General features: G+C 39.6%; 1 protein-coding gene across 1 annotated transcript; it reads left to right on the forward strand.

The window, feature by feature from the left end:
• The first annotated feature begins 3,815 nt into the window (after positions 1-3,815).
• On the forward strand, positions 3,816-25,278 carry lingo2b (leucine rich repeat and Ig domain containing 2b). The gene is made up of 2 exons (XM_017463222.3): positions 3,816-7,612; positions 21,207-25,278. The coding sequence occupies exon 2, from the start codon at positions 21,213-21,215 to the stop codon at positions 23,034-23,036; it is 1,824 nt and encodes a 607-aa protein (XP_017318711.1). The 5' UTR covers positions 3,816-7,612; positions 21,207-21,212; the 3' UTR covers positions 23,037-25,278.
• The last annotated feature ends 2,259 nt before the right edge of the window (positions 25,279-27,537 follow it).

The following is a 27,537-nucleotide window of genomic DNA, read 5'->3' on the forward strand; positions in this document are numbered from 1 at the left end:
TGCTTTACAGCTCTTGTTGTTTTCCTTGGCCAAACCATTCAGTGTCTGTTGCTCAGTACACCAGTGGCTTCTTTCTTTTTCAGGATATTCCAAATTGTTGTATTGGCTATGTCCGATGTTTCTGTAATGCCTCTGATTGATTTTCCCTCTTTCCCGGCTTCAAAATGGCTTGCTTTTCTCCTATAGACAGCTCTCTGATCTTCATATTGGCTTATCCTTTTTAACAACAAATGCAGTTTTCACAGGTGAAACTGAAGGCTAAAACCAAGAGTACACGTTCAGTGCTATTTATTGTTTAAACACTCAATATAACAGGACACATCTGAGTAACAAGAAACACCTGTCAATTCCAGTGAAAAGTTTAAGGCATCTATTTGACTCTGTGTGTTTTATGTGTAACTGAAACAGCATGATGGGCTGACTGCACGACTGCTTGTTATAATAATATGTGAAGTGTAATGGACTGGGCAGGTGAAAATCAGCATAAAAATACAAGTATCCTTGAATTTTTATTAAATATTAAGTACAAACACAGCAGCTGAATAATATTAATGCAACAATGCTTACTGCATTTGAGAAAACAAATATGTAACACATTGCTGGTTTTACGTTTATTTAAATCAATTTTTGTTACTCGGAGGCTAGAGTAAGATTTTATTGACCGATTAAAGCAATAGATAAGCAAACATAAACAAATGCGGCTTGTTGTAAGCCAATTGAGAGTCTTATGGTTGAGCTGAGCTGATTGCTCTGACTCACTGATCACTTCTATTAAGATCACCTAAAAAAAAATCCATAACTTTGAACAATAAAGGTAAACATTGATATGACGTACACATCAGTGAATTTATTTGTTTCTTTCTTTATTGTTGTATAGATGGATGGATGGATGGATAGTTCTCATGCCTGAAAACACAACACATCATTGTCCTAAAAAGTCTACCCTTCTTCTAGGCCTCTAATTCTTTAGGGTAGTGTAGTGCAGTGTTCATGTGATTACACCCTGGAAACCCAGGAAATGATGTATTATTATACAGGTGTGGCCACAGACAACACAACGCATGGTATTTATGCACTCTGAGTCTGTTCCAGCTAAATGTCATCTGTAAATTTGCGCCTCACCAGTACAGCTTCACTCTTTGATTTCATTTTATTTTTATTTGCTTTAAAATACTGTTTGGTTGCAAACGATATACACATTAACACCATGGGTTCAGGTTGTTGGTCCACCTTGGGCCATGCACTGTCATCCTTTTTTTTTTTTTTTTTTTTTATATATAGAAAAGAGCAATATTTGTAGGAGTTTAAAAAGTAAAGAGCGAGCCTCTTTCCTGACTGAAACTGAAAGGACATCTTTAAACAGGAGGATTGAAAGTGCACTTAAGATGTTCTTTCTGGGTTCACGATAAGGGCATTGGTTTTATGACTTATCCTCATCGCTTCACAAATGATCACAGACTTTATGAGCTTTAACTTCCCTCTCTTCTGGCTATAGCTCTGTGACAACATTCTTCAGCTTCTAAGTACATACACTACTTTGCGTTTGTCAGTATTATCCTAGAACTTTTTTCACAGATATGGGTTCAATCTAGTATAAAAAGGTTTATAATAGACTAAAAAGGATTTTCAGTGGAGAATTACTAATAACTGGGAGGGGGTTTTTTGTTCCAAACTCAATTTTACAGAAATTCTAAGGAAAAAAGCTCTGCAAATAGACTTACCAAAGTGAAGAACTGCATCTAATATCCTTCTCTGAAAGACTTGCTTTACTTCCATATCTTAATCAGTGTTATATGTTCATAATTGTTATGTTCAAGCTCTGATGCCTTCCTAAGATAATCTTGACCGTAGAAATATACTCGTAACAAAAAAAAACAAACACGAAAAACATTCTGCATAGAGGCAGAAAAAGACCAGGGCCTTAATGTAGCGTTTGCTTTTTCTCTAAATGTTTTAACATCTGTCAGATTTGCAAAAGTTTGGTTTGCTCATTAGTTAGACCAGATATGATGTACACTCTTAATGATTCATTTGAATTGCTTATTTTGATGTATACTCAGTAGAAAAAGAAACATCCTCTCATATTCAACTGCTTTTATTTCCAGCAAATTTCTTCACATGTGTAAATATTTGTATTAACATAAAAAAAGATTCAACAACTGAGAGATAAACTGAACAAGTTTCACGGACATTTGATGAACAGAAATGGAATAATGAGTTCCTGAACAAAGAGGGGTCAATATTAAAAGGAACAGTCAGTATCTGGTGTGTCCTCCAGCTGCTATAAGTACTACAGTGCTTCTCATCCTCATGGACTGCACCAGATTTGTCAGTCCTTGCTGTGAGATGTTACTCCACTCTTCCACTAAGGCATTTGCAAGTTTTCCATCACATCTGGGGGGGGGGGACATGAGTACATGTAATTTTCCATTGCAAGGACAATCAGCTGTCCTTCCTGTCTCTCTGTAGCACTGTCTTGGGCGTCTTACATTACAGACATTGCAGTTTATTGCTCTGTCCACATCTGCAGTCCTCATGCCTCCCTGCAGCAGGCCTATGGCATGTTCACGCAGGTGAGCACGAACCCTAGACATCTTTCTTCTGGTGTTTTTCAGAGTCAGTAGAAAGGTCTCTTTAGTGTGCTAAGTTATTTTAACTCTGACCGTAACTGCCTACCGTCTGTAAACTGTTAGTGTCTTAAGGACTATTCCACAGGTGCATGTGCAGTAATTGTTTATGGTTCATTGAACAAGAATGAAAAACATCGTTTAAACTATTTCCAGTAAACATCTGTAAAGCTTATTTGGATTTTACAAAATTATCGTTAAATTACAGTCTCCTGAAAAAAGAACGTTTCTTTTTTTGCTTAGTAGATTTAGTCAGACAATTTGTCATCTGTATTTCCTTACAAAGACACACACACACACACAGACAAACATCTTATGCTTCAGTGACTTTCAAGAATCATTATGACGAGTCTTAAAAATACAGTCACCAAAGGATTTAAGAGGAATGGCTGGTGGGAGTAAGATGGACACTTTAAAAAGGAGATGGTCTTCTGGCATGACACATACACGTCTGACCACGTCCTTCAGACCGTATATGAAATCCTTGTTGAGGTATTTAAATAATGGTAAATGCAGTGTTTGTTTGTTTTTTCTTTTATAGGCGTGGTATGAGGGCTATGCATAACGCTCCACTAGATGGAGACACAATTTGCCATCACCTTACCGGGTTGAGCGTCAATGACTATTGAAGCAGCTTGAGAGACCTTGCACTTGTATGTGATGACACATCTCTCGCATCACTCAATAAGTCATTTCCAGAACTAACTAACTGTAAAATCTAAGGAGCTACATAAACTGCATAGTGATATCCATGTTTGGTAAAACATAACTAAAATACATTTCACGCAACCCCATCTGAATGTGATCCAGTAATTCAGATAATAAGATCATCATTTAATTGTGTACAATAATATCTTGTTCATTTTAACTAGAAAGCGTTAATTCCTGAACGTTCCACTGACCTTATTTATCGGCCTACGTGATTTTTCAGTTATTGAGATTTGGATTAAAATCGGCTGTGGCTGAATTAAAATCGGCTGTGGCTCAGTTGGTAGAGCGGGTTGTCCACTAATCGTAGGGTTGGCGGTTCGATTCCCGGCCCGGGTGACTCCACATGTCGAAGTGTCCTTGGGCAAGACACTTCGACAGTTGCTCCCGATGGTAAGCTAGCACCTTGCATGGCAGCTCCTGCTACCATTGGTGTGAGAGTGTGTGTGAATGGGTGAATGAGACACAGTGTGTAAAGTGCTTTGGATAAAAGCGCTATATAAGTGCGCCATTTACCATAATATAAGTATAATTTAATAACTATAAGGTTATTAACTATTACAGATATAACAAATATAACAACTTTGATGATGGTGGGTTGTGATTTCCAGCAAAAATCACGGATCCTTTAGCGGTCACAAAACCCACTTTGAGACAGACTAATATATAGTACTTCAATTTTGGCATCAGTATGTCTTTTTATGGTCTTTTATTTATATTAATTTCTGAACTGTAGGGTTTTCTCAGTTTTAACATGTTGCAGATTGCACTAGTTATAATTGTATGTAATTATCTCATTAACAAAGGATAATTATCATATATGTTATCATATATCAATTTTCTCCCTACCAAGCTACCTGTAATAAAGTAAAGCATCAGCAAACAGTTTCAGCTTGATGCAGGGTGGAGAAGCCTGTATTTGACTAATTTGGATCTAATTCAGAGTTCAGCATTTCCAAAGTAGTTTAAAATGAGGTTTTAAAGTCAGTCTCTCTCACACAAACTCACTCTCTCTCTCTCGCTCTCGCTCTGTCTCTCTCTAACCCATTTTAGGCTAATTAGGCCTGTTGGCACAGACAGGCCAGAGGAGGAGACTGAAGTCTCAGTGGCTTCGTTCAGGCCAATTTATTCTCAATCCCTCATCAGCTCATAAACACTAACGCTTCGGTGTGCCTGCAAGGTGCTGTCTTTCACACCAGATCATTTCTAGCTTTGATGAAATTACTGAAGAGTTAAAACAGCTCTAATGTTTGCACCTTTCCAGTTTGTCCTACAGCAACAATGTGTGAGTGAGTGTGTGTGTGAGTGAGTGTGTGTGTGTGCACCCTTCACTGGCGGGAATCCCTCGAGGCTTTTTCTTGACACGTCCAAATGGTTTCCCATGGCAACTGACTGGCAAGTAAGGGTCCACATATGGAGTGAGAGAAGTGAATGGGTCCTTAAACTTGCAGCGACAATATCACTAATGTCCTATCAAATGCTCTCACAGGTCAGACCTTTCCTGTAATGCTAAGCCAAACAAGGCCCTGTGGACTCGTTCTTCCAGTCACATAGAGCAAGACTAATTCTTTTGCTAGCACTGACCAACTGCGCAACTATTCAAGTATTCAAAGAGACACTAAAATATTCATCTGGATAATGAATTTGGTTATCTTTCAAGTTAGCAACTGTTCCCTGTTTGTTCATAGAAGTGTTTTATTGGCATCCTTAAATACTGAAACATTTTAATTATCTATGAGTAAATGTTTGATGTTTAGTTGTTTGTCAGTAAATCTTTCTAGACTTTACTCAACAAAGTCCCCAGTGTTTCATTAACACCTACACTGTTTATTTAGTGCAGCAGACCACAAATGAAAAGTTCATTCAGCACTGCAGGTGCTAAGAGCATAGGTGTTATTTTAACAGTGTAAATTCAACAATGGACTATTTTCTGTTGAGGCCCTATGGAGACTTAACTTAAAAAGCTCAGTCTGTGCCTCCATTACCACATCTAATTTAATCTCTCCGTATCCCCTTTCTGATCTCACACAGAGCCTGTTCCTGGGGGCTGAGCAGTCATAAGAGGGCTGACTGCAACTCATCCATCTGTTTTGCATGCTTCCATAGCTTGTTTATAGCAGTCAATATACAACATATGTGTTCATACAAGCTAATGTATGTGTCGTAGAGCTGCTTCAGGGTCACAGGGAACCTGGAGCCTATCCCAGGGAGCATCGGGCATAAGGCAGGGTACACCCTGGACAGGGTGCCAATCCATCGCAGGGCACAATCACATACACACTCACACACCCATTCATACACTACGGACACTTTGGACATGCCAGTCAGCCTACCATGCATGTCTTTGGACTGGGGGAGGAAACCGGAGTAACCCGGAGGAAACCCCCGCAGCACGGGGAGAACATGCAAACTCCACACACACAGGGCCAAGCTGGCATTATAACTGAGATAATGTGATAGCTTTTGGGCTCTGGTCCTGCATTAGTATTGCTTTGAAATAGTACAGCTCCGGTCTTCATACTGGATCTGTGAAGATGAATCCTTTAATGAGAGTATTGTATTGTATCTGTGTATTGTATTCAGATCAGAGCCTTGCCTGCACACATACTAGCCTTTATGTCCCATTTCAGTGCAAACATTATAGAAGAGAGAAATGTTATGTTGCTTTTGTCGCTATACAGTAAGACTTCTATGTATATATACATACCGTGTAGAGATGCATTTCTGTTTTGGTGAAGATCCCAGAAGTTCAGCAAATCCAGCACCAACAATCACGCCATAGTCACATTTTTTTCCCCATTCTGATGTTTGATGTGAACATTAACTAAGGCTCCTATATCTGCATGATTTTATACATTGTATTGCTGCCAGATAATGGACTGACTGGATAATTTCATAAATAATCAGGGTTACAGGTGTTTCTAAAGCAGCCAGTGAGTATATCCACTGTATATTAATCATCACTTCATGGTATATTCTTCTTGGGAATTTCATGGTTCCAGAAGCTAAATCCATTGAAGTTTTGTTATACACACTGTGTGTGTGTGTGTGTGTGTGTGTGTGTGTGTGTGTGTGTGTGTTGCTATGATGCAATTATGGTTGTGAAGCTCCATTCATTTCAGACCTGCCTACATTTACTATTGCCCTATATCTGCTTCTACAATGATGTATAATGCATTAGCTAGCTGTCCATCCATTCATCTCTCCATTTACCAAAGTTCTCAGTAAGAAAGGCACTTCCTGCATGGATGGTACCTGGGATTGGAGTTTATTCCCCTTAGGACACCACACAAGATTGGCTTATGTCATTTAGGCCACAGTCTGTGTAAGCCACAGGATGTGTCTCATCAGTAATGGTTTATGTTAGACAGGCACTCAGTTACTGAAATGAAATGTAGCTTTTGTCATAGTTTCATTCCTTGTTGTCCCAGTACTCTGGTTGAAAGCATCAGAGTCCATGTTGTGTCACTGCTGGAGATGGTGTTGTAGTCCTTGTAATCTGAGAGAAGGAGGCAGCTTTAGGGCATTTGGCTGCAGCTATTTTAATCTTAAAGTCAGAGTACTGAGACTCACACTACACTTGTAAGTGGCTTTCCTCCAGGACTGGCCAATATCTTGAATAGCGTGAAGAGAAAATGGAAGAACTTGTGTGTGTGTGTGTGTGTGTGTTTGTTTGTTTGTGTGTGTGTGTGTGTGTGAGAGAGAGAGAGAGAGAGAGAGAGAGTATTAGTAGGTGCTTCCCTTTTGCCTCTCCCTTCAGTAATTCACCCTACTTTTCTTTCATGGCTGAATATCTCCATGACGACCCCATCCTCTCCTCTCCTCTCCATTTCTCTCTCTCTCTCTCTCTCTCACTCACTCACTCACTCGCTCACTCTAGTGTGCGTCATGCACATGAAAAGTGCTTGGTTTCCCTTTGGAACTCAGTCTACCACCCCACGCACACTCACCTGCAAAATCCCAGTTCCTCTTTGCTCATCAGCCTCTGTGTTCAGCGAGACGTCATTCACATACACACAATAGGAAGCACGTCATGTTCTCCAAATAAGCGCGCGCTTCATAAGAAGAACAAGACAGAGAGAAAGACAGAGAGAGGGAGAGGGAGGGAATAAAGTCTTATTGTTCTTGAGCAGCGTGCACTGGAGGTGTGGCATCTTCCGGGCGTTGTCGTGGAGACGGAGGACTGGCCAAGCGCTGTTGTCTTTCTTCCTCCAGGCTCATCACCAAGACGCTGATCACAGGGAGGCTGATCCTTATGGCAAGAGACGCAGCCACAGGTAACCAACACACACACGCACGCACAAACACACTTACCGCCTCACACAGCCACTCTTGAAAACAAATTCAAAGGGAAGCGTCGGTGTCTGCGAGAGAGTGTTAGCATTTGTGTTGTGAAGTGAATTCGTGCCGAGTCAAGAAGACAGAAAGTGTGTGTATGCGTGCTTTTGTGCGTGCACGATCAAGACATGTGTTACAGAGTGGATGTATGTGGTGGATACAGGAACAGATCAGAGGTGAGTGTGTGTGTGTGTATGTTTGTGTGTGTGTTGTGAGTCATAAACGAGGATGTGGTGATGTACTCTGACTGTGGCTTCAGAAAGAGATGCAGTGGATTCCCAGAGTGTGAACCCACAGTCCATTCCTGCTGCGCTTGGGGAACAAGAGCAGGAAGTGTGTGTGTTCATTAGAAAATTATGAAATCTCAGGGTCTGCTCATGCGCACAGGTAAGTGTGTCACTGACTGACCTGATAGTTAATTCACCTCCCGTCAGCGACGGTTAGGTGCCAGCGTTAATACGCTTGCGATTGCCAGATCTGTCTCTCAGCGATAGAGGCAGTAGAAGCTATCTCCTCTGCTGATAGCGGTGGGACAATGATAAATGCTGCTCGCCTGTAAAGCACAAAAACTCTGATATTCCAGAGGAAAAGGAGAAAGAAAAGCAGATAAAGTTGTGCCTCCAGCAGCCCTCTAACCAGAGATCCAGTCTAACGAGGAGTGTGAAAGTGAATGACACAATGCATTAAAAATGAAAAATGAGTATAATAATGCAGACATATATTTACCCTGTGCAATTTCCGATAATGAAGATGTGTGGGAAGATCATGATTATTTGTTGAAAACCTTTTTAAGGTGAGTTATGAGCTTGTTGGTTTTCCCCCCAGATGTTGACAAGCATGCTCAGATTCAGAGAGAGAAAATGAGGGAAAGGAAAAGAGCAGAGACGATGGAGATGGGTGGGAATTTCTATTTTAGACCTAGAAGTTGTAACAGTGAGCCTAGCTTAGTGTAACATACCACGATGACTATGCTACATTATACACGTTCCTATAATATGCACATAATCATTTTAAGTGATTATTTTGATGAGCGTGAAGAGCATTTAATTATACTCCCTGGGAATTGAAAAAAAGAAAAGCATAAAATCGGTGTTTTGTGTATACAGGAAAATGAGTGTTAAATTTACTTAAGCAGGATTAAAGTGAATTAACTGTGCTGGAAAAGAGCATTAAATCTATAGGATTTCATTTGACTATAGGGATTTAAATGTGGAGAATTCAGTGTTGTTAAACTTAATGTTTAATCTACGTATATAGGAGAGCTTCATCAAGTATTGCTGTTTAGTATGCGTTATGTGTAATTATAGATAATTACGCCTTATGCAAGCATAAACTCATATGGTATCCTAAGATAAAAGACTGGACAGATCATGAAGACTTCTGAAATTCCTTATCTCATCTCGCCTTTTTTTCTGGTGCAGAAATCATCAGGGTGTGCTGGAGAAATATAATTGGGGTGTGGTGGGAACATAATTCAGAGAGTAAGGGAACTCCAAGTGTGCTTCGAGAAGTGTGAAAGTGTGAGACAGCCTGTGAAGAAGCAGGTTGTTTTTAAGATCTATGGTGAGCTAAACCTTTCCTCAACAGTTCTTGAGTTGCAAAGTAAGCATGCTTATTGAACTCTTCTTCATTGTGTGTTTTAAAGTGAGAGCCATATTGTCCATTTGATTCTAATAAATCGTAATAAAATAAATTATAATAAAAAGTCAAAAACATCAACCTCATTGCCTAACCTCATAATTATTGTCGTCGTCATCAGTGAAAAGGAGAAAAGCTCTCTTTACTTGTAAAGATCAATCATATCAGTGTAAATATCAATGATGAAATAATTTCCCAGAGGTATAACGCAAAACCTTTCTGTGTATCTATAAATGTGTAATGTTCTGTATTTCTATTCAGATTTGAACTTTAAGTTGGTCTAAAGCAAAAGGACCAGATTTTTTTTTTAACCATTATTTATTTAATGGTAACCCTACAACTATGCTTCCAGACAGGAACAACAAGTTTCATTCACAAAAAAATATATAATAACAAATAGCAATTTAGAGATTATCTCTTAAGAACCGTTCCTCAGCTACATCTCTTGGGCTCATAATTGGTCTCAAACAGAAGAGACCTTTACAGCTATCTGGTCTGCTTGGGATTGAATAAGCTAAGGACCTACCTTTCAAAACAGCAGTGTTTTTTCCTAAATCAGGGAACTGTTGTTTATCAAAGTCAAAAGTCAAAGTCAGCTTTATTGTAATTTTTAACACAATACATGGCAATGGATAAAAACAGCAGACTACTGTACTGTGCAACATGTAGTAGACATAGACACTGACGATGATTAAAGGTAACAGTAAATACAGACAATAATACCATAAGGTACACAGAATCCCACAAAATTTAACCAGTCACATAAATAGGAAATACATGAAATATATGTATACGTGTAGCAGCAGTGGGGCGGTGATAAATACAGTATAGTTTAGCAGAAAAAATGGTGATGTTATTTTTTTAATTTGACTATATTAGATACCTAATAATATTTGATCAGATTTAATATATATTGTAGTTTGTTACATTATAGACACATCAGGAGCATAGCTGGACATGCTATCAGAGTTAAAATGTAGTCCTTTAAGCAGCATTTCATTATAAAGCCCATGTGAGTTTCTGAGAAGATTTAAGAACAATAGGATATATGTGAATGAGCATACACGTTTGATCATTTATAATGTGTTTATAGCTAATGAATGAATTGTTGATTATTTTTTGGAGAGCCCAGCAGAGCTGCTGCCCTGGGTACAGTGTGTGGTCTGTGTAGGCTATATGTAGTAGCAGCTCTATAAAGAAAAGCATTTTTATTTTGTGAATTTCTGGCGAGTTTGTATCGAAGTAAGATAGAATTATGCTTTCATTTTGTCGACAGGGACAATAGAGGCAACAGTGTGCCTCCTATTTGTATCTATATTTGTTCATGTTTAAAAGACATTATCTGTTCGTTCTGAATAATGTATTCATATTCGTTTACATCACTAATGTTTATTTGTAGCCCAAATACTTTGAACAGTAATAGTGTTGATGGCAAAGAGTTACTGTTGAACTCAAAGAAACTGAGAAACTTGGTATTCATAGCTGATTGTGATACTAGTCTGCATATCAATGAAATGGTGGTCACAAATACTTACTAATGACCCTAGAGGGTTTGTTAAGCACCAGGCTGTGCTCCAACAGCCAAGCTAATAGGCATTACAGTTGAACTGGACTGGGGTTTGATATGAGAAATGTAACTACAGGTCTAAGCTATTTTTCCCAACATGTAATGATACAGAATAGAATTGAACCTGTCAGTTCTCCCTTAGAGGTGAGTTTTATATGTCTGGTGCAAGCATCGGAGGGTTTGCTGACACTTTATCCACAGTTAGCCATCAACTATAATCAGTAGATTCTGGGTTTCGGCGTAACAATTTCCTTGAATTCAGAAGTATTCAAATATTTATGTTTGACCTTTAAGTTTTAAGATTAGGCTCTGCAGAGGAAAGGGTTAGGTTCACTATCTGGCAGAGAGTTGTTGCCTAGCTCAGTGTGTGTGTGGATGAGCATCACTGTGTCATATGGTATCACAGCTGGTGAAAAAGGTGATATGTTTGCATGTTTTCTCACCAAGCAAAGTAAAAATCAAAGAAAATCAGAGTTTATCTGTTATTATTTGAATAATGTGGATACGAGTATAATTGATTTGAATGTAGGCAATTTGGTATTTCATAACTGTTCATTCAAATGTAAGAAATTCAGGTTTAAAATTCAGTTCCAAAACTTGGACAAGGACAATGGTCAAATCGTGCATGTAATCAACTCTATAGGCCCTCCAGACTCTGGCAGCATGCAGGAAGTGACAGTATTCAAAACACAACATATGGTACACTTTCTAGATGAATCTCAGTTGAATGGTCTTAAATTTTAAATTGCTGAATTTATTCCTAGGTATTTCTTAATAATTAAAATGAATAATTTCTGTAAAAAAATCTACTTCAGCTTGGTAAAAATTCACACACTGATTTATATCAAATGTTAATTCAATTGACGTTATTTAGTCTCTTTTCACCTTCCACTTTTGTGTCCTTTAATTCTTCTAAAATGCATATATGGCACAAATCCACATCTGCTTGACCTGGTGACCTCAAGGAATTTTCCAAGTATGACCAGGGAACAGCCTTTTAATAAAATTTATTCACACTGTAGCTGTATGATTCATCTTCTAATAGTGAGTTTTCAAACTCTTTATTACTTTCGGATATTTCCCTTCTGCTCCTTTTTTTTTTTTTTTTACCCATACCTGTCTAATCCTGTGTCCCTGTGGCTATGAATAAATTGAAGTAGTGATCTGTCTCTGAATGGGTCTCAATGCTTCAGTGAGTTTAGGAAGCTTGCTTCTGCATGCACTGCACACTCCGCAAACTCCAGGCACTAGAGGAGCTCAATGTAATCATTAGTGTATTTGTTACTGTGACCGGTGTTTCTTTACACAGAAGTGCATGGGCATATGAATTTAGGTATTTGCAATTCCAGCTGGCTTGTTATCTTGTTTGGGAACAAACCACTCTCTGAAGAGCTGAGGCCTGATAGCTGCCCCACTCGCAATCTGCATTGTGTGCATCAATTAGCATACATCAGGCCTAAAATTGAATATGTATGTGGGGAGATGTGTGTGTCTGTGTGTCAGGTCTGTGTGTGAGTGTTCCCCTATGTGTGTTTGTGTGTTTGGCAGACTGTCCAGGATCTGTTCACTCGAGCTGCTATGAAACTGCTTGGTGGTGTGTGCAGCTCAAGCTCTTTAATTATGTACCAAAAAAAGTCTCAGAACATTTAAGAGCTTTATTAATTTAGTTCGGTCAAAGGTCTACAGATTGAGTGAATATATATTTCTGTAAAGCTTAGTGGTTAGCAGGTTCGTCTCACACCTCCAGGGTTGGGGGTTCAATACCCGCCGTTGCATGTTCTCCCTGTGCTGTGGGGGGTTTCCTCCAGGGTACTCCGGTTTCCTCCCCCAATCCAAGGCTGACTGGCATGCCCAAAGTGTCTGTAGTGTATAAGTGGGTGTGTGAGTGTGCATGTGAGAGTGCCCTGAGATGGATTGGCAACCCGCCCAGGGTGTCACCCGCCTTGTGCACGATGCACCCGGGATTGGCTCCAGGTTTCTCCATGGCCCAGTAGGATAAGTGGTATAGAAAATGGATGGATGGATGGATGGATAAATAGTCTGTAATAATCCAGTCAATATATAATAATCCAGTCTGTACAGGATTTTATGGAGGGTTTTTTTGTGTGATTGTTGCAGCCAAAAATGCTTGATTTTGCCACAGCATTTTTCCAAATTTGTCATGCAACTTTTGTGCTTTTTCTTGCGGAAAACTACTTAAATTGGCGAATCGCAATTGCACAAAATTGTTTTGTACGGTCTTTCACAGTTTGCTGGTAAGTGAGACCTTTTAGCTGTACTCATGTTCGACGCACTTGAATCGAAGAGGGTTTGGGCTGAATGCATGTTGTGATGTCATCACATCTGCAGAAAATCTGCTGTAATTTCTAAAAAATTTAAAGCCCCTCCAAATATTGGGGAATTTACTCAATTTTGTGTTCATTTCTGCGATTCTGCAAAATTGCAAAATCCCAGAGGGACTGATTATCAAGCAAAGTAAAAGTTCTAGAGTGGTAAGTTCTAGAGTGTTGTACAAACAACATTCTTTTTCTAGAGCTTTTCTTTTTAATTCATGCTAATTATAAAAAAAATTAAAAGGAATTTTAGGCTGATTTGGCTGTTGCTACCTGAGTGGTGAGTCCATTAAAACTCATTCGGTCATCTGTCTATTTTTCTCAGTTTATTTCAACATGTAGGAGTAGACATTTCCCATTGATGACAAGTGCTGGTAATTGTGCTAATTGTTCTAATAGTTTCTAATAAAACCATAAACAAATAGAAACAATGAATGTAATACAAGCACTTTAACATGTCTTAAATCATTCATCTGAAATCAGCTTTAACAAATCAAAGAAAATGAAACATAACTAGAATTCAAAGTATGCAAAATATCAAACACATCATACTTGAAATCAAACAAACAATCAAAAGAAACTTACATTGTCAACTACTCAATAATTCCACACAGGCCATGTCTGAATCAAGGAGAGGTGGCTTCTTACATCCAAACACTGAGACTAGGGCTTAACTAGTAAGAAGCCTCATGTGTTCTCATTAAGATTTAGCCAGCCAATCAAATCACATGATGGTAGCAGAATTTTCTACACTGACCTTTTGCTGATGTACCACTGATGTAATTTTATCTGTTGACAACTTGACGACTAAGGTCGGTCGCTCTTTTTTTTAAAAAAAAAAAAACATTCTTTTACTTTTCTCTGTGTAATTATTTTTATTCCACAAAATCCCAGATCTTGTCCTATTGTTTCAATTCTACAAATTCTTTACAAGAACGGAGTAGATGTAGTGGTCTTGAAAAGAAATCCCCTCCTGTTTTACTTTATGCACTTTACAGTATGTTGAGGTGGCAGAATTTAGTAGAAGACACAAGATATTCTACCTTCTATATAAAAACTACGTTGTAGTCACTAGCATCGGTTTGTCACTGACTACATTTACGTGCACGTTGATATTCCGATATTAATCGGAATTTGTCAATATTTGAATTAGTATTGAGTCATGGGAACGCCGCAATACGATGAAGACAATATTCTGATTTCCCAAATTCTGATTCCCACCCCTGGAATATGCCTGTCTTAATCGGAAATGTGTTGCATGTAAACACCTTATTCAGAAAATGCACTGAAAGGAAATATGTGCGTGTGCTCAGTCCACAAGGAATTGTGGGTGCTAAAAGATGCTTAGCTTAACAGATACTTACACAAATCTTTCGAGATGGTGAGTCCTAATTAAATTAGTGTGAAAACGTAGTGATAAAACTAATAACTGAGCATACTCTATAACCAACAGCAGCGTCCTGGATCTCTCTGGAAATAACAGCGGGAAAGGAATATTGCGATGCCTGTATGCATATAAACATCGTATTCGGAGTATGGCTGCAAACCGAATATAGACCTTAAACCGAATTTAATGTGCATGTTAATGTAGTCAGTGAGGATGGCAATAGAGGAACGGATCTTTTTATCATTTAAAAAAAAAAGATTTCAGGGTAAAGTGTTACTGAAGATAAAAGAATGCATTTATTCAGTCATCTTTTAAAAGCTGAAAAGTGAGTCGGCAAGCTGAAGTTCAAACCTAAGACTTATAGAACGGCACAATATGAATACCAACATGACAGAATGTGTTTGTTTTTACCTAGCTTACATTTTCATCCAAGCATGCGTCACATTAACTTATGCAGACTCGCTTTAAATTCCAGCAATTTGTTTCAGTTAATTTTATTTTGTGCTGAGATCTGAAGAATCGCAGCGGGTGTCTGGTGTACGTGTGTACAGCTTTACTGAAATTCCTTCTTCCACAGTTTTGAAGACAACATCGCCTTCGTCTATGTGCTCTGTTCAAGCAACTTTAGACCCTAGAAGTAATAGACTTGGTGCAAGCCAATTCTATCTGCTTTTAACAGAAGATAGGTGTTGTTAGAAAGATGTGGCCTTCAATGTGTGGGATAGAGGAAGAGAAGAGACAACACCTCACCACGAGTCCTGCTTTATTGCACTGTAGTAAGAGAATAAGCATAAAACGGAAATAGGAACGGCATTGGTTGTTGTTTAAATAGAATGTCTTGGATCTACCACATTACATTCTGTAGCGTTCCTTTCTTATGCGTTTAATTACAAGCCATTTCAGGTGTGTCTGTCATCCTGTGAGAGAGAGAGAGAGTGTGTGGTGAGCGTTACTGTCTCTCTCTGTTCAGTTCTGCCTGCAGGGTTAATTAGCATTGCAGAGTTGATGTCTGGAGCAGGCGTTGGCTGATCAAACCTTGCCTTTCTGTGTGTGTGTGTGTGTGTGTGTGTGTGTGTGTGTATGTGTTTGCATGTGTATGTGTGTGTGTCAGTCCTTCTCTCCCTCCCTCCCTCTCTCTCTCTCTCTCTCTCTCTCTCTCTCTCTCTCTCTCTCTCTCTCTCTCTCTCTCTATATATATATATATATATATATATATATATATATATATATATATATATATATATATATATATATATATATATATATATATATAGAGAGAGAGAGAGAGAGAGAGAGAGAGAGAGAGAGAGTGTTTTAACTGCAGGTATCTTCTGTGTATGAAGTACAGAAATGAACAGGAAGACACACACAAACCTATTGGCCAAACATACGTGACTGCACACACCTTAGAGTTATTATCTGAGATAGGCAGGTGGTGTGATGAATCAGTATGGCTTCATTTTTTTTTTTTTTTTTCTGTTTTCAATTCGATCATCACTCCATGTTATTTCAGAAATAGTCTAAAATGTTTAGTCCGTCTCCTTCTTCTCTTTTTTTCGTGTAGCTTAATTGCTTTATATCTTTCAAGATTTCTCTAAAGAATATAACAATAACAGTTCCTCTGCCTCTACTTTGGATCTTTCTGTATTGTTTCATATTGCACCTGATTTGTTTAGTTTTTTCTTGGGGGAGGGGGTAGGCTGTGTGTGTGTGTGTGTGCGTGTGTGTGTGTGTGTGTGTGTGTGAGAGAGAGAGAGAGATTTTGCTCATACCAACTGACAATCAGCAGTTCACTCATTAAAGCCCAAGTAAGTTCTGTAGGGTAGATTCATCAGCGTTAAACAGTCCCTCCAATATTTTGCGATCGCAGAAATTAACGCAAATCAAGCAAACTACCGCAATATTTAGATGAGCTCACAATTTTTCTAAATTACCAAAGATTTTCCCGCAGATTTGGGATAAGACGCATCATGTGACATCATTTGGTCAAAGCCCTCTTTGATTCACGTGCGTTGAACATGAGGACATCTAAAAGGTCTCGTTTACCAACAAACATCAAAGCGAAAGACCGTGCAAAACAATTTTGCCAATTCAAGTAGTTTTCCACAAGAAAAACACAAAAAAGTTGCATCACAAATTTAAAAAATTGCAACAATCACAAAAAACAAAACAAAAAAGTGATGCACCACATATGACATTCTGTTTTCTTGAACATAAAAATGTAATGACAGTTATGACATGCCTAGACCACCCCACAACATAATCCTGGCACAACATTTAAGCATCTACCGTGTACACGTTCAAATCTTCTTTGATTTGAAGATTCTCTATAAAGTACTGCGTCTGTTTCCTTGAATAGAAGTCTTTTATGATCTTTTATTTACATATTTTATGAAGCTAATATCAGGTTCCTTGGTGCACTAGTGGTTAGCATGTGGCGCTCTCATCACCGCAGCCCGGGTTTGATTCCTGGCCAGGGAACCGAAACCAACCACTGGAGGGTTGCATGAGTCAGTGCACACTCAGTGCCAGTCCCAAGCCTGGAAAATGGGGATGGTTGCGTCAGAAAGGGCATCCGACATTTAAAAAATACTAAAAAACAACTTGTGCCAGAATCAATATGTAGACGGGTGATCCGTTGTGGCGACCCCGAAATAGGAGCAGCTGAAAGAGGAGGGGGCGATGAAGCTAATATCAAATATTATATCTAAAACTCTTCAAATGGATTATTTTTTTCTAAGAGTGTACATTGATATATATATTATGCTTTAATGTGTGTGTGTGTGTGTGTGTTTTAGAGAGAGGAGAGCATTTTTACTCTCTATGTTTGGAAAAACAGAGTAAACACTCTCACAGCTCAGTAAACACACTACTGAAGCCCATTAAATAATTCCGTATTCCATCATCCCATTATCACTCACATGCAAACAGACAGAGCAAGACCAATAATCCATATTTACCCTCAAAACATAAAGGATTTCTGAAAATAACCTTTGGTACATACTTGCACACACACAAAAAAAGCTCACCCATTATGCTGTATGTCTCTGTACCTGTCTCACTCTCACATCAAAGACAGTCACTGTGCAAACAGTAGTTTTATTTATTCAATTAAAGCTTTCTCAGAGCAGAAAGTATCATGATTGGTTTAGTTGACAAGCAGTCGATTTCTGCTCTCAGAATATATTTCAATAACACACAGCCCCATTCATGAAGTATAGTTCATAATGCATAATAACACCAGATCGACACATAATGCAATGTTATTATTGTGGTGGAGTGGATTCTCACCTGAGCTTTATAGATATGAAACATGCAGAGATTTGGATTTGACTGACAGCTGGGTTGCCATGGGGGCACAGAACCCCAGGTAATAATATGAGGGGTGTGTGTGGATGTGAATGTGTGAGAACCTAAAGATCAATAACAAGAGTCAATAGTGCTTTACTGGGCTGGATCTGACACCCATGGAGAGCCTACAGCACCTACACCTGAATTCTGCACCGGACCAGCAAGAGCAAGTTTATGCTACGATATATGTAAGCATACACATGCAATGTGATTACATACACAAAAATGCATACACCACACGTGCTCAGTTTCTGTTTCCTCTCCCTGCTTATAGTCACACACACACACACACACACACACACATATATGCAGGGACACATGAACACCCTGTGGGAAATGGGTGTTTGGCTCACAGTGACTGGTTTCACCCAATGAAAAATGAATGAGTCTAAAATTAGATAAACTAAAATTAGACAACGTAAGAGAAACTGCAGACTCCAAAATCGAGTTCTTAGGTAGCAAGACTCCATGACAGATGGAGGTGATAAACACAGAGATAGAGATGTCTAGGTTTTTTTGACACTACAACAATGCAAATGAACCCACCATTCTTCTAATGAATATCACAGATGACAGTAAAGAGGCTTTATAACACTCCCCCACCCCCAAAAACCCACACACACATGCACACACACACACACGACAAACAGTAAGAACAGCAACAGCACAGAGGGGAACCTTTAGATTGATGGCTCTGCTAATGTTTGATGTTTTTGTATAGTGTGATCTTGAAGAATGAGCACACACATGAATGTGGATTTCTGTTTCTATGTGTGTGTGTGTGTGTGTGTGTGTGTGTGAGAGAGAGAGAGAGAGAGCGAGGGTGTGACAGAGAGTGAAAGAGAGAACAAGTTGTCTCCACCTGCCTGACTAGGTATCTCTGATATATTTGATCTGATCTCATGCTGCGTATGATGATTAATAGATCAAGTCATTGTCCAAGATTTCTCTCTGATTCAGTTAAAATTAGAATGAATTACGTCACCAGGCATATGCTCCCCAGTCAAGGCTACTGTCATCACATCGGCCTCGAGCTTTCACAGGAATGAATTGAATTATTAACTCATTAAAACTTAATAAACTCCTTCAGTGAGTGAGCGGTCCTCTCTCTCCCTCTCTCTTTAATGAACCACAGCCTTTACCGTCAGCCCCCCTTGCAGACCTGCTCTCCATCTTCATTCAAAAGATTATGTGAAATTGGCATTGTGCATTTGTGCAATTGTGCATTGATCAGCTCTATCTATAAACATGCCATTTAAAGATTTAAGAATTAAGACTTTTACTCAGAGTAAGGTATGAACATATATACCTTAAACATGTATTATTATTATTATTATTATTATTATAATTAGTAGTAGTAGTAGTAGTAGTAGTAGTATAAATAATCCCACCTTAAAAAGCATATAAGTCTTTAGAAATTTGGGATTAAAATCACACAAACTAAAATGACAAATCTATAAATAAAAATGTTGATAGACAGATAGCAAATGAATATTGAACTCTGTGAGGTTCTGGCAATGGCTTTATTACCCAGAAACCTGTTCACCATCTCGCTGCCTCTCAGAAGCCGATACGACAACAAGCGCCACAGCATCCGCTGATATTGATTTGAAAGGAAAGCCTACTACAGGGCTTATCGAGCAAAGCAATCCTAAGAGAACTGGCCAATAGCTTGTCACTTGCACTAAAGCACATTCTCTACTGTTTAGATTAAGGAGGTGAAACAGTCTTTATTCTGTGCTCTAAATCTTTTAATGAATTCCCAAGTATGCATATGCACTGTTTCCTATGTTAAGTGTGACAAATGTCCATTTAGATGTAAGAAATGTACTGTATATAAAACAATTTTTCATCTATTGAGGAACTAATGAAAAGCCTACAGTATTCAACCTTTCTTCAAGAGATTGGGGGGACGATAATTTATTCGAAGTACTTCAAAAGTCATATCACCAGCTATCATATTTTCAGCATGGTTTGTAGCCTGTAGTGTATCCTGTGTATCATCATCATCATAGATTTTTCAAGGCTTATATAATGGGGCAGAATTGCACTCAGAGATAAGTGCCTCATTCTTTCATCATTGTTATGATTATTGATGTCTGCCATTTCTGTTTATGCTCAGTCCGAAGCAATAAAGAGACTAAGCATCTCACCTAAGCAAATGTAGCACTTGGCACTGTTAAGGCTTTAAAATCTCATTACCTCTGACAAACATCCAAATATTTCCACTAGTCCATATTAGTCAATATGAAGAGTACATTTTAATCAGATACCTAGTCAAATAGAAAGTATATGAATAATTCGCCCACCATATAATTAATGAAACACATTAACGTACAAAAAAGGGCGGATGATTAAGAGCTCTTATCTTAAAATTACCCTGCAAATAGGAATAGAGTAGTGCAAGAAGCAAGTTGTGAATAGCACCCTGCTGAACTGCTGAGGGTATGTGAAGATCCTGTAAGCATGTTTAAGTATGTGAAATGAGATTGCAGCTCTTCAGGGAGCTGCCGAGCCTGCTGTGAGGCTTTTGATAAGGGAAAAGTCATACTTTGAATGGCATTAATGAATGATCCTGTAACTTCTTTTTCGACTGCATCTAAACACCCTGTGTAAATCACATTTCTTTCATTTCTGCCAGATGATGTATTGAACACCATAAGTACACTTACTGTTTGCTGTCAGTGAGGTTTAAACATGTGGAGTCTGAAAAAGAATGACAGGTAGAGTCTTTATGTGATATAAATCTTGAAAAATCCTGCAGATTAGGCCTGTAGAACCCCTGCCGTTTACTTTTTCTGTTATTGATTCTGAACTGGAAATCAGGACTTGTGCCAAGGGGATGTAGGGTTTCCATAGAAATAGCATGTTTGAAGAAGTCTGCTTGAAAGGGACACTTGTGCATGTTTGAATGTGTGTCTGTGCATGCTACAGCCAATGCATAAAATTATCCATCAAAAGTGAGTGTCTTGCAAGTGGAGGGGGCTAGGATGTAGAGGGAAAACATTAAAGGTTTTGTAGGCATTTGACTATAAAAGCATTTCAGTGATTATGTATTATGATTATGATTATGACTGTCATTATGCTTGTGATTATGATTGTGTGTGTGTGTGTGTGTGTGTGTGTGTGCATGTGAATCAAGTGGTATACACTCTTTATATTTTGGGCATGTTTGTGTCTGTGCATAAGTGAAACTGTCTATTTACATCTCTATCTCTGTTGTTCTCTGCATCTCTGCACCTTCCCCCGTCCTGCAGGTGGTCATGCTGCTCTCTTTGTTCTCCTGTGCTGTGGGCTTCTCCCTCTTACTGCTCCTCCTGTTCCCGTACCCTGCCCAGGCTTGCCCTGCCCGTTGTGAGTGTTCTGTGCCCACACGTTCAGTCTCGTGCCACCGCAAGCGGCTGGCGCAAGTGCCCGAGGGCATCCCCATCGAGACTCGAGCACTGGATCTCAGCAAAAACCGTCTGCGCATTATCACACCACAGAATTTCTCTGGCCTTCTGTTGCTAGAGGAGCTTGACTTGAGCACCAACCTGTTGTCTTCTGTGGAGCCTGGAAGTTTTCGTGCCCAGCCGCGCTTACGAACACTGCGTCTGCGCAACAATCAGCTTACCTTGCTGCCACGTGGTGCGCTTGCTGGCCTGGGTGAGCTCACTCTGCTGGACATCAGCCAAAACCGTCTGGTTATTCTGCTTGATTATGGCTTTGAGGACCAGCGGCGTCTGCGTGTGCTTGAGCTTGCTGACAATGAGCTAGTTTTTGTTGCACCCCGTGCCTTCAGTGGCTTGCCTGCATTGCGTTCGCTGACACTGCAGCGCTGTAACCTGAGTGCTGTGCCCAGCCACGCACTGGCGCACCTGCACGGCCTAACCAGTCTTCGCCTTAGACAGCTGGACATTGCAGAACTGCTACCACACACCTTCAAGGGCCTGGGCCGTCTGCGTCATCTTGAGGTGGATCATTGGCCAGCACTGGAAGCTGTGTCCTCTCTTGCCCTGCAGGGTCTGAATCTTAGCACGCTCTTCATCACCCATACCAACCTTTCAGTGGTACCAGTGCTGAGCCACCTGTCCTATTTGACCCATCTGAACCTGTCATACAGCAGCGTGAGGATGTTGCCAGCTGGCTGGCTGCGTGGTCTGGATCGGCTGGAAGTGCTGCATGTACGCAAGGCTCAGTTGGTGCGTGTGGAGGCCCAAGCCTTCCAAGGGGCACTGTCACTTCGTCTGCTTGACCTCTCCTACAATCGCCTGACTACACTGGAAAGAGTCACACTGCCAGCATCTATGGCCTTGCAGAACCTCCTGATTAACCAAAACCCATTAGTGTGTGACTGCCGTTTGCGCTGGCTACTTCAAAGGACACTGCCGCTACAATTTGGAGAAGTGCAACCTCAGTGCACAACCCCTGCCGCTCTGGCTGGGAAACCTTTCAGTGATATAGTAGAGCCACTGCTTTCCCGCTACGTCATATGCACCAAACCCAGGGTCACTGCCATGTCGACACAACCAGCCCAAGCAGAAGAGGGACAAAAGGCATGGTTGTACTGCACAGCAGATGGTGCTCCACCCCCCTCTGTCTCCTGGCTGACACCACACAGGAGGCACATCACCACCAAGAGCACAGGCCGCATGGTTGTCCATGGCAACGGTTCCCTGGAGTTCCGGGTAGTGGAGCCTCAGGACAGTGGTATTTATGTGTGCGTGGCATCCAATCCTGCAGGCAATTCCACCCTGTCCATAACACTAGCTGTTAAAAGCCTGGGCCTTAGGGATGGGGCTCTCTATGGCAACCGCAGCTTCATCTTCGATCCTGATTACAATAGCTCCTTGATCAATGGCACAGAGCATTACACAATCAGGATGGTGTTGGACTTCACTACCATTCTTGTGTCTACGGCCATGGGCTGCCTCAGCTTCCTGGGTGTGGTCCTTTTCTGTTTCTTGCTACTGTTCGCTTGGAGTCGAGGCAAAGGCAAGCACAGAGGAAGTGTGGACATCCAGTATGTTCCCCGCAAAAGGAAAGGAGCCAGCAGTGAGCTTACTGAGACCAGTGGCCCCAGACGTGTCAACATGAAGATGATATGAGAGCCAGATGGTTCCAAACGCATAACCTTGATCCTCTAATAGTCAAACTGTAGAACAGAGGAAAAAGCAAAAACAGAGAAAGACCTGCAACCATGGTGGCCAGTAGAGATTGGCAGATAAGCAGCACACTATTTCAGTTTGTGTGCTTTCGTGTGAATGTACGTTTGAGGTACCTATGACGTACATACATATGAATGTACAGTTGCAATCAAAATTACTCAACCCCCATTGCAAATCAGGTTTATTGTCCAAATGTACAGACTTTCAGCAGTTTGCAATGAACAAATCAAACAAAAGCAATTGAAATAGTTCAACACAACGAATGCTTCAAGTGGTTTCCCCAAATTCAACTGAAAATGCAACTTGCAATGATTTCTCTAGTTTCAAAATTATAAAATTTTAATTCATTAGTTGCACTAGGTGTGCTTGAGCTGGAACACATGAAATACCTGAACTGGCTAGGGGTAGAAAATTTATGAAATACCTGGATGGGGCAGAAAAAGGAAGCTAATGGCTGCAACCAGATTTCTGAGAAGGCAGGTTGTGAAAAACCCTCGAGTGACTGCAAAAGACCTGTAGCAAGACTTGGTGGTAACAGGCACTGAGGTTTCAGTGAGCACAGTAAGGTGCATACTAAATGCAAAAGGTTTCCATGCCAGAACTTCAAGACGTACATCATTACTGACCCAAAAGCACAAGAAAAGTCAGCTCAAAATCATATAAATAAGCCACAGAAGTTTGGGATTCTGTTCTGTGTCAAACAAAACTTGAACTGTTCGGCACGATGGATCAGTGGTATGTCTGGAGGAAGGAGAATGAAGAAAGAATACTCTGTCCACAGTCAAGCATGGTGGTGGCTCAGTGATGGTCTGGGGCTGCTTTGCATCCTCTGGTACTGGACACCTGCAGCGTGTGGAAGGCATGATGGATTCATTGAAGTATCAGGAAATCCTAGGAGAAAATGTTGGACTTTCCAACAGGATAATGATCCCAAGCATACCTCAAATTCCACCAAGGCTTGGTTGCAGAAGAAGTCCTGGAAGATTCTACAGGGCCATCACAGTCACCTGACTTGAACCCCATAGAAAATCTCTGGTGGGATTTGAAGAAGGTGGTTGCAGCACACAAACCCAAGAATATTACTGAATTGGAGGACAATGCTCATGAGGAATGGGCTAAGATTCCTCAGGAACGCTGCCAGAAGCTATGTATCTCATTTGCAGAAAGTCATAACAGCAAAAGGGTGTTCTACTAAGTACTAAATATGCTTGCCGTGAATGGGTTTAATAGTTTTTATAATTTTTTTTTATTATTATTATTTTTTATATAACTGGAGAAGTCATTATAAGTTGCATTTTCAGTTGAATTTGGGGAAATCACTTGAAGCATTCATTGTGTTGAACTATTTCAATTGCTTGGGTATGATTTATTTATTGCAAACAGCTGAAAGTCTATAACTTTTGACAATAAACCTGATTTGCCATGAGGGTTTAAATAATTTTGATTTCAACTGTACGTATGTCAGTTGAAAAATTGTGTGTGCATTTATGGGCATGTGAGTGTCTATATTATATGGATGTTTTCAATTGTGAGAGTTTACACATACTATCCAAACAGAGTCACTTATCAAAAAAAGTATTTGCGTGTCTTCTGCAATGTTTTGTCTGGACAGCGTTATTTGGACAGCACAGATATGGGCAGAGGGCACTTTGTTGTATAAATATCATGTTTGTGAGGGGAAAAATGGTCTATTTATACATTTTAAGTTCCACTATTATTAACCTTTGAATTGCTGCAAAAACTCAAACTGTCTTCCCCAACAAGTAAATTATATACAGGAAGAAGCCTCAGCAGTGCTGTGTTGTGAAGCATTAGGTTTTGCTCCGAATATCTATTCTCCCCTGGGAGATCCTGAAGTTAGAGCAGCCTCTGGGAAAAGAGGAACATCATCTGCCATTTTATTGTAATAAAAAAAGAAAAGAAAAATAATAAATAAATAAATAAATAAATAAATATATACACACACACACACACACACATATATATATATATATATAGATATACGATGTGTTGCAATGTGAGGACCTGTTTGACATGGTGGGTACAAGGGGCTGTGTTTGTGACTCAGTGGAAATCTGTGAAACTGTTTTTGATGTTCTGTCAAATGCTGCTCAGATGTTTTTACATAATAAATACATTGGTATATTTTCCAAAGAAAATAAATATAAATCATAGAGCTTGATTGTTGTACCATTGCAACCCAGAATCTGGTTTTTGTTACTGTGTCTAATTGTCCAGTGTTCTCTTAATCCAGCATATACCATATTCAACCATTTCAATGATTTGAGTGTTATCCTATCCAAATGACACACTATGAAATATGAAAACTTTATTTTGATAAGCCAATATTCTACTATACAATCAAAGGCAAACGTTTACACCCTTAGGACGAGATGAAGAAGGCCAAGAATTTTCAATAAGATAATTATTAAGTCACATTTTACACATCTTTTGTTATCACAAAATGTTACTGATGTTAAAGTTAAATAGTTTGCTTCTATCTCTCTGAATCTGAATATTGGCAGTTGCCTTTATTGCTGCCTCCAATCTCTTTTGCATCCTCTGAATCCTGTCAGTTATATTACATTCTCAGTTATAATTCACCCCATATAGCTCATCCCCACCCCCACCTCCACACACACACACACACACACACACACACACACACACACACACACACACACATTATACCTGACAAATCGTTCTAATTGCATTCCTCAGATCAGTTGCACTCTGTATCTGTATATTGCAGTTCAACCAGTCCTTCAAGAGAAAATGGAAATGTTTGGAATGAATTCTGCATTCGTAATGCATTATGTGCGCATTTAGATTGTCATATAGAATATGTACAGCATCTTATTAAGCCTTGAATAAGTTACATGACTTCATAATGTCATTTTACATCATGCATTAGGGTATCTGCTTATAAGAACAATGTAAAAACTAAACCTGTAATGCACTGTATTTGCAAGTTACAATCATTATAAAATTTGAGCTCTTAACTCTTAACAAAGCATCATACCAGGTCATTGCAGACTGTAGGCAAGGTAAGATTTTTTAAAAATGTAATCTGTAATGTAATTTCTATTAGTGTCTATAATGATTTTATGAAACAGCATTATAATATAATATGTAACTTGACATTATGTGTTGAAATGTGTTATGTATTTAACTACAACTATGTTTAGGCATTTATTTATTGTGCTTATTACATAAGGTATTATTGTATGTTATGCAGTATACAGTCATGGGAAAAACAAAGTATAACATTTACATTTATGGCATTTGGCAGATGCCCTTATCTAGAGCAACTTTTGACATTTATCTCATTTATATAACTGAGCAGTCGAGGATGCATGGTAGTGCTGGGATTAGAACTCACATTCTACCATTCAATAACTAGTGAGCTACCACTGTCCATAAGAACAATGTTGGGTGATAGAATATTAAAAGACAAGGCGGGATACACCCTTGACAGGCTGCCAGTTAGCCAGGTGTTATTAATGAAATACAGAAGATTAGTTAATTATCAAGAAGTGTGACTATAAAAGCAGATGTTTTGGCAGTTTGATGTTCTGGAACACTCAAGTGTGTGTCTACATCATACCAATAAGGAAGGACATCAGCCATGACTTCAGAGAAGCAATTGTTCCTGCTCATCAATCTGGGAAGAGTTATAAGGCCATCTCCAAAGGATTTGAAATTCAGCATTCTACAGTGAAAGGGACTGTTTACAAATGGAGAGCCTTCAAGACAGTTGCCAAACTTCCCAGGAGTGGGCGTCACAGACAATTCATTCCAAGGTCAGACCATTTACTGCTCAGAGAAAACCTCAAGCGCTACATTATGTGACCAACAAGGCTCTGTAAACACACGAAATGTTTATGTTCATGACCGCTCAATCAGAAAAAGACTGAACAGGTTTGGCTTTCATGGAAGGGTGTCTAGGATAAAGCCATTTCTGGAGCAAGAATTAGGTTTGCAAAATTGCAGCTGAATGAACCCCAAATGTTCTGGGACAATATTCTTTGGACTGAAGATACCAAGGTGCAGATGTTTGGTCATCATGCGCATCACCATGTTTGGTGAAAACCAAACACGGCATATCACCACAAACACCTCATACCAGCTGTCGAGCATGCTGGTGGAGGGGTGACGATTTGGCCTTGTTTTGCAGAATCAAGACCTGGGAAGCTTGCAGTCATTGAGACAACAATGAAGTTCCGTTTGTATCAGAATATTCTTGAGACAGATGTGAGGTCATCTGTCTGGCAGCTTAAGCTGGCCTGAAATTGGGTCATGGGCAATGATCCCAAGCACAACAGCAAACCAACATCTGAATGGATAAAGAAGAAAAAATCAAGGAGTTGGAATGGTCAAGTCAAATTCCAAACCTTACCCCGTTGAGATGCTGTGGCGGGATCTTAAAAGAACTGTACAT

This window comes from Ictalurus punctatus, chromosome 3 (assembly GCF_001660625.3).
Source record: "Ictalurus punctatus breed USDA103 chromosome 3, Coco_2.0, whole genome shotgun sequence".
NCBI lineage: Eukaryota > Metazoa > Chordata > Actinopteri > Siluriformes > Ictaluridae > Ictalurus > Ictalurus punctatus.

Bases quoted from the DNA above. Each gene is read 5' to 3' on its own strand.
- lingo2b (XM_017463222.3), top strand. From the start codon at position 21,213: ATGCTGCTCTCTTTGTTCTCCTGTGCTGTGGGCTTCTCCCTCTTACTG.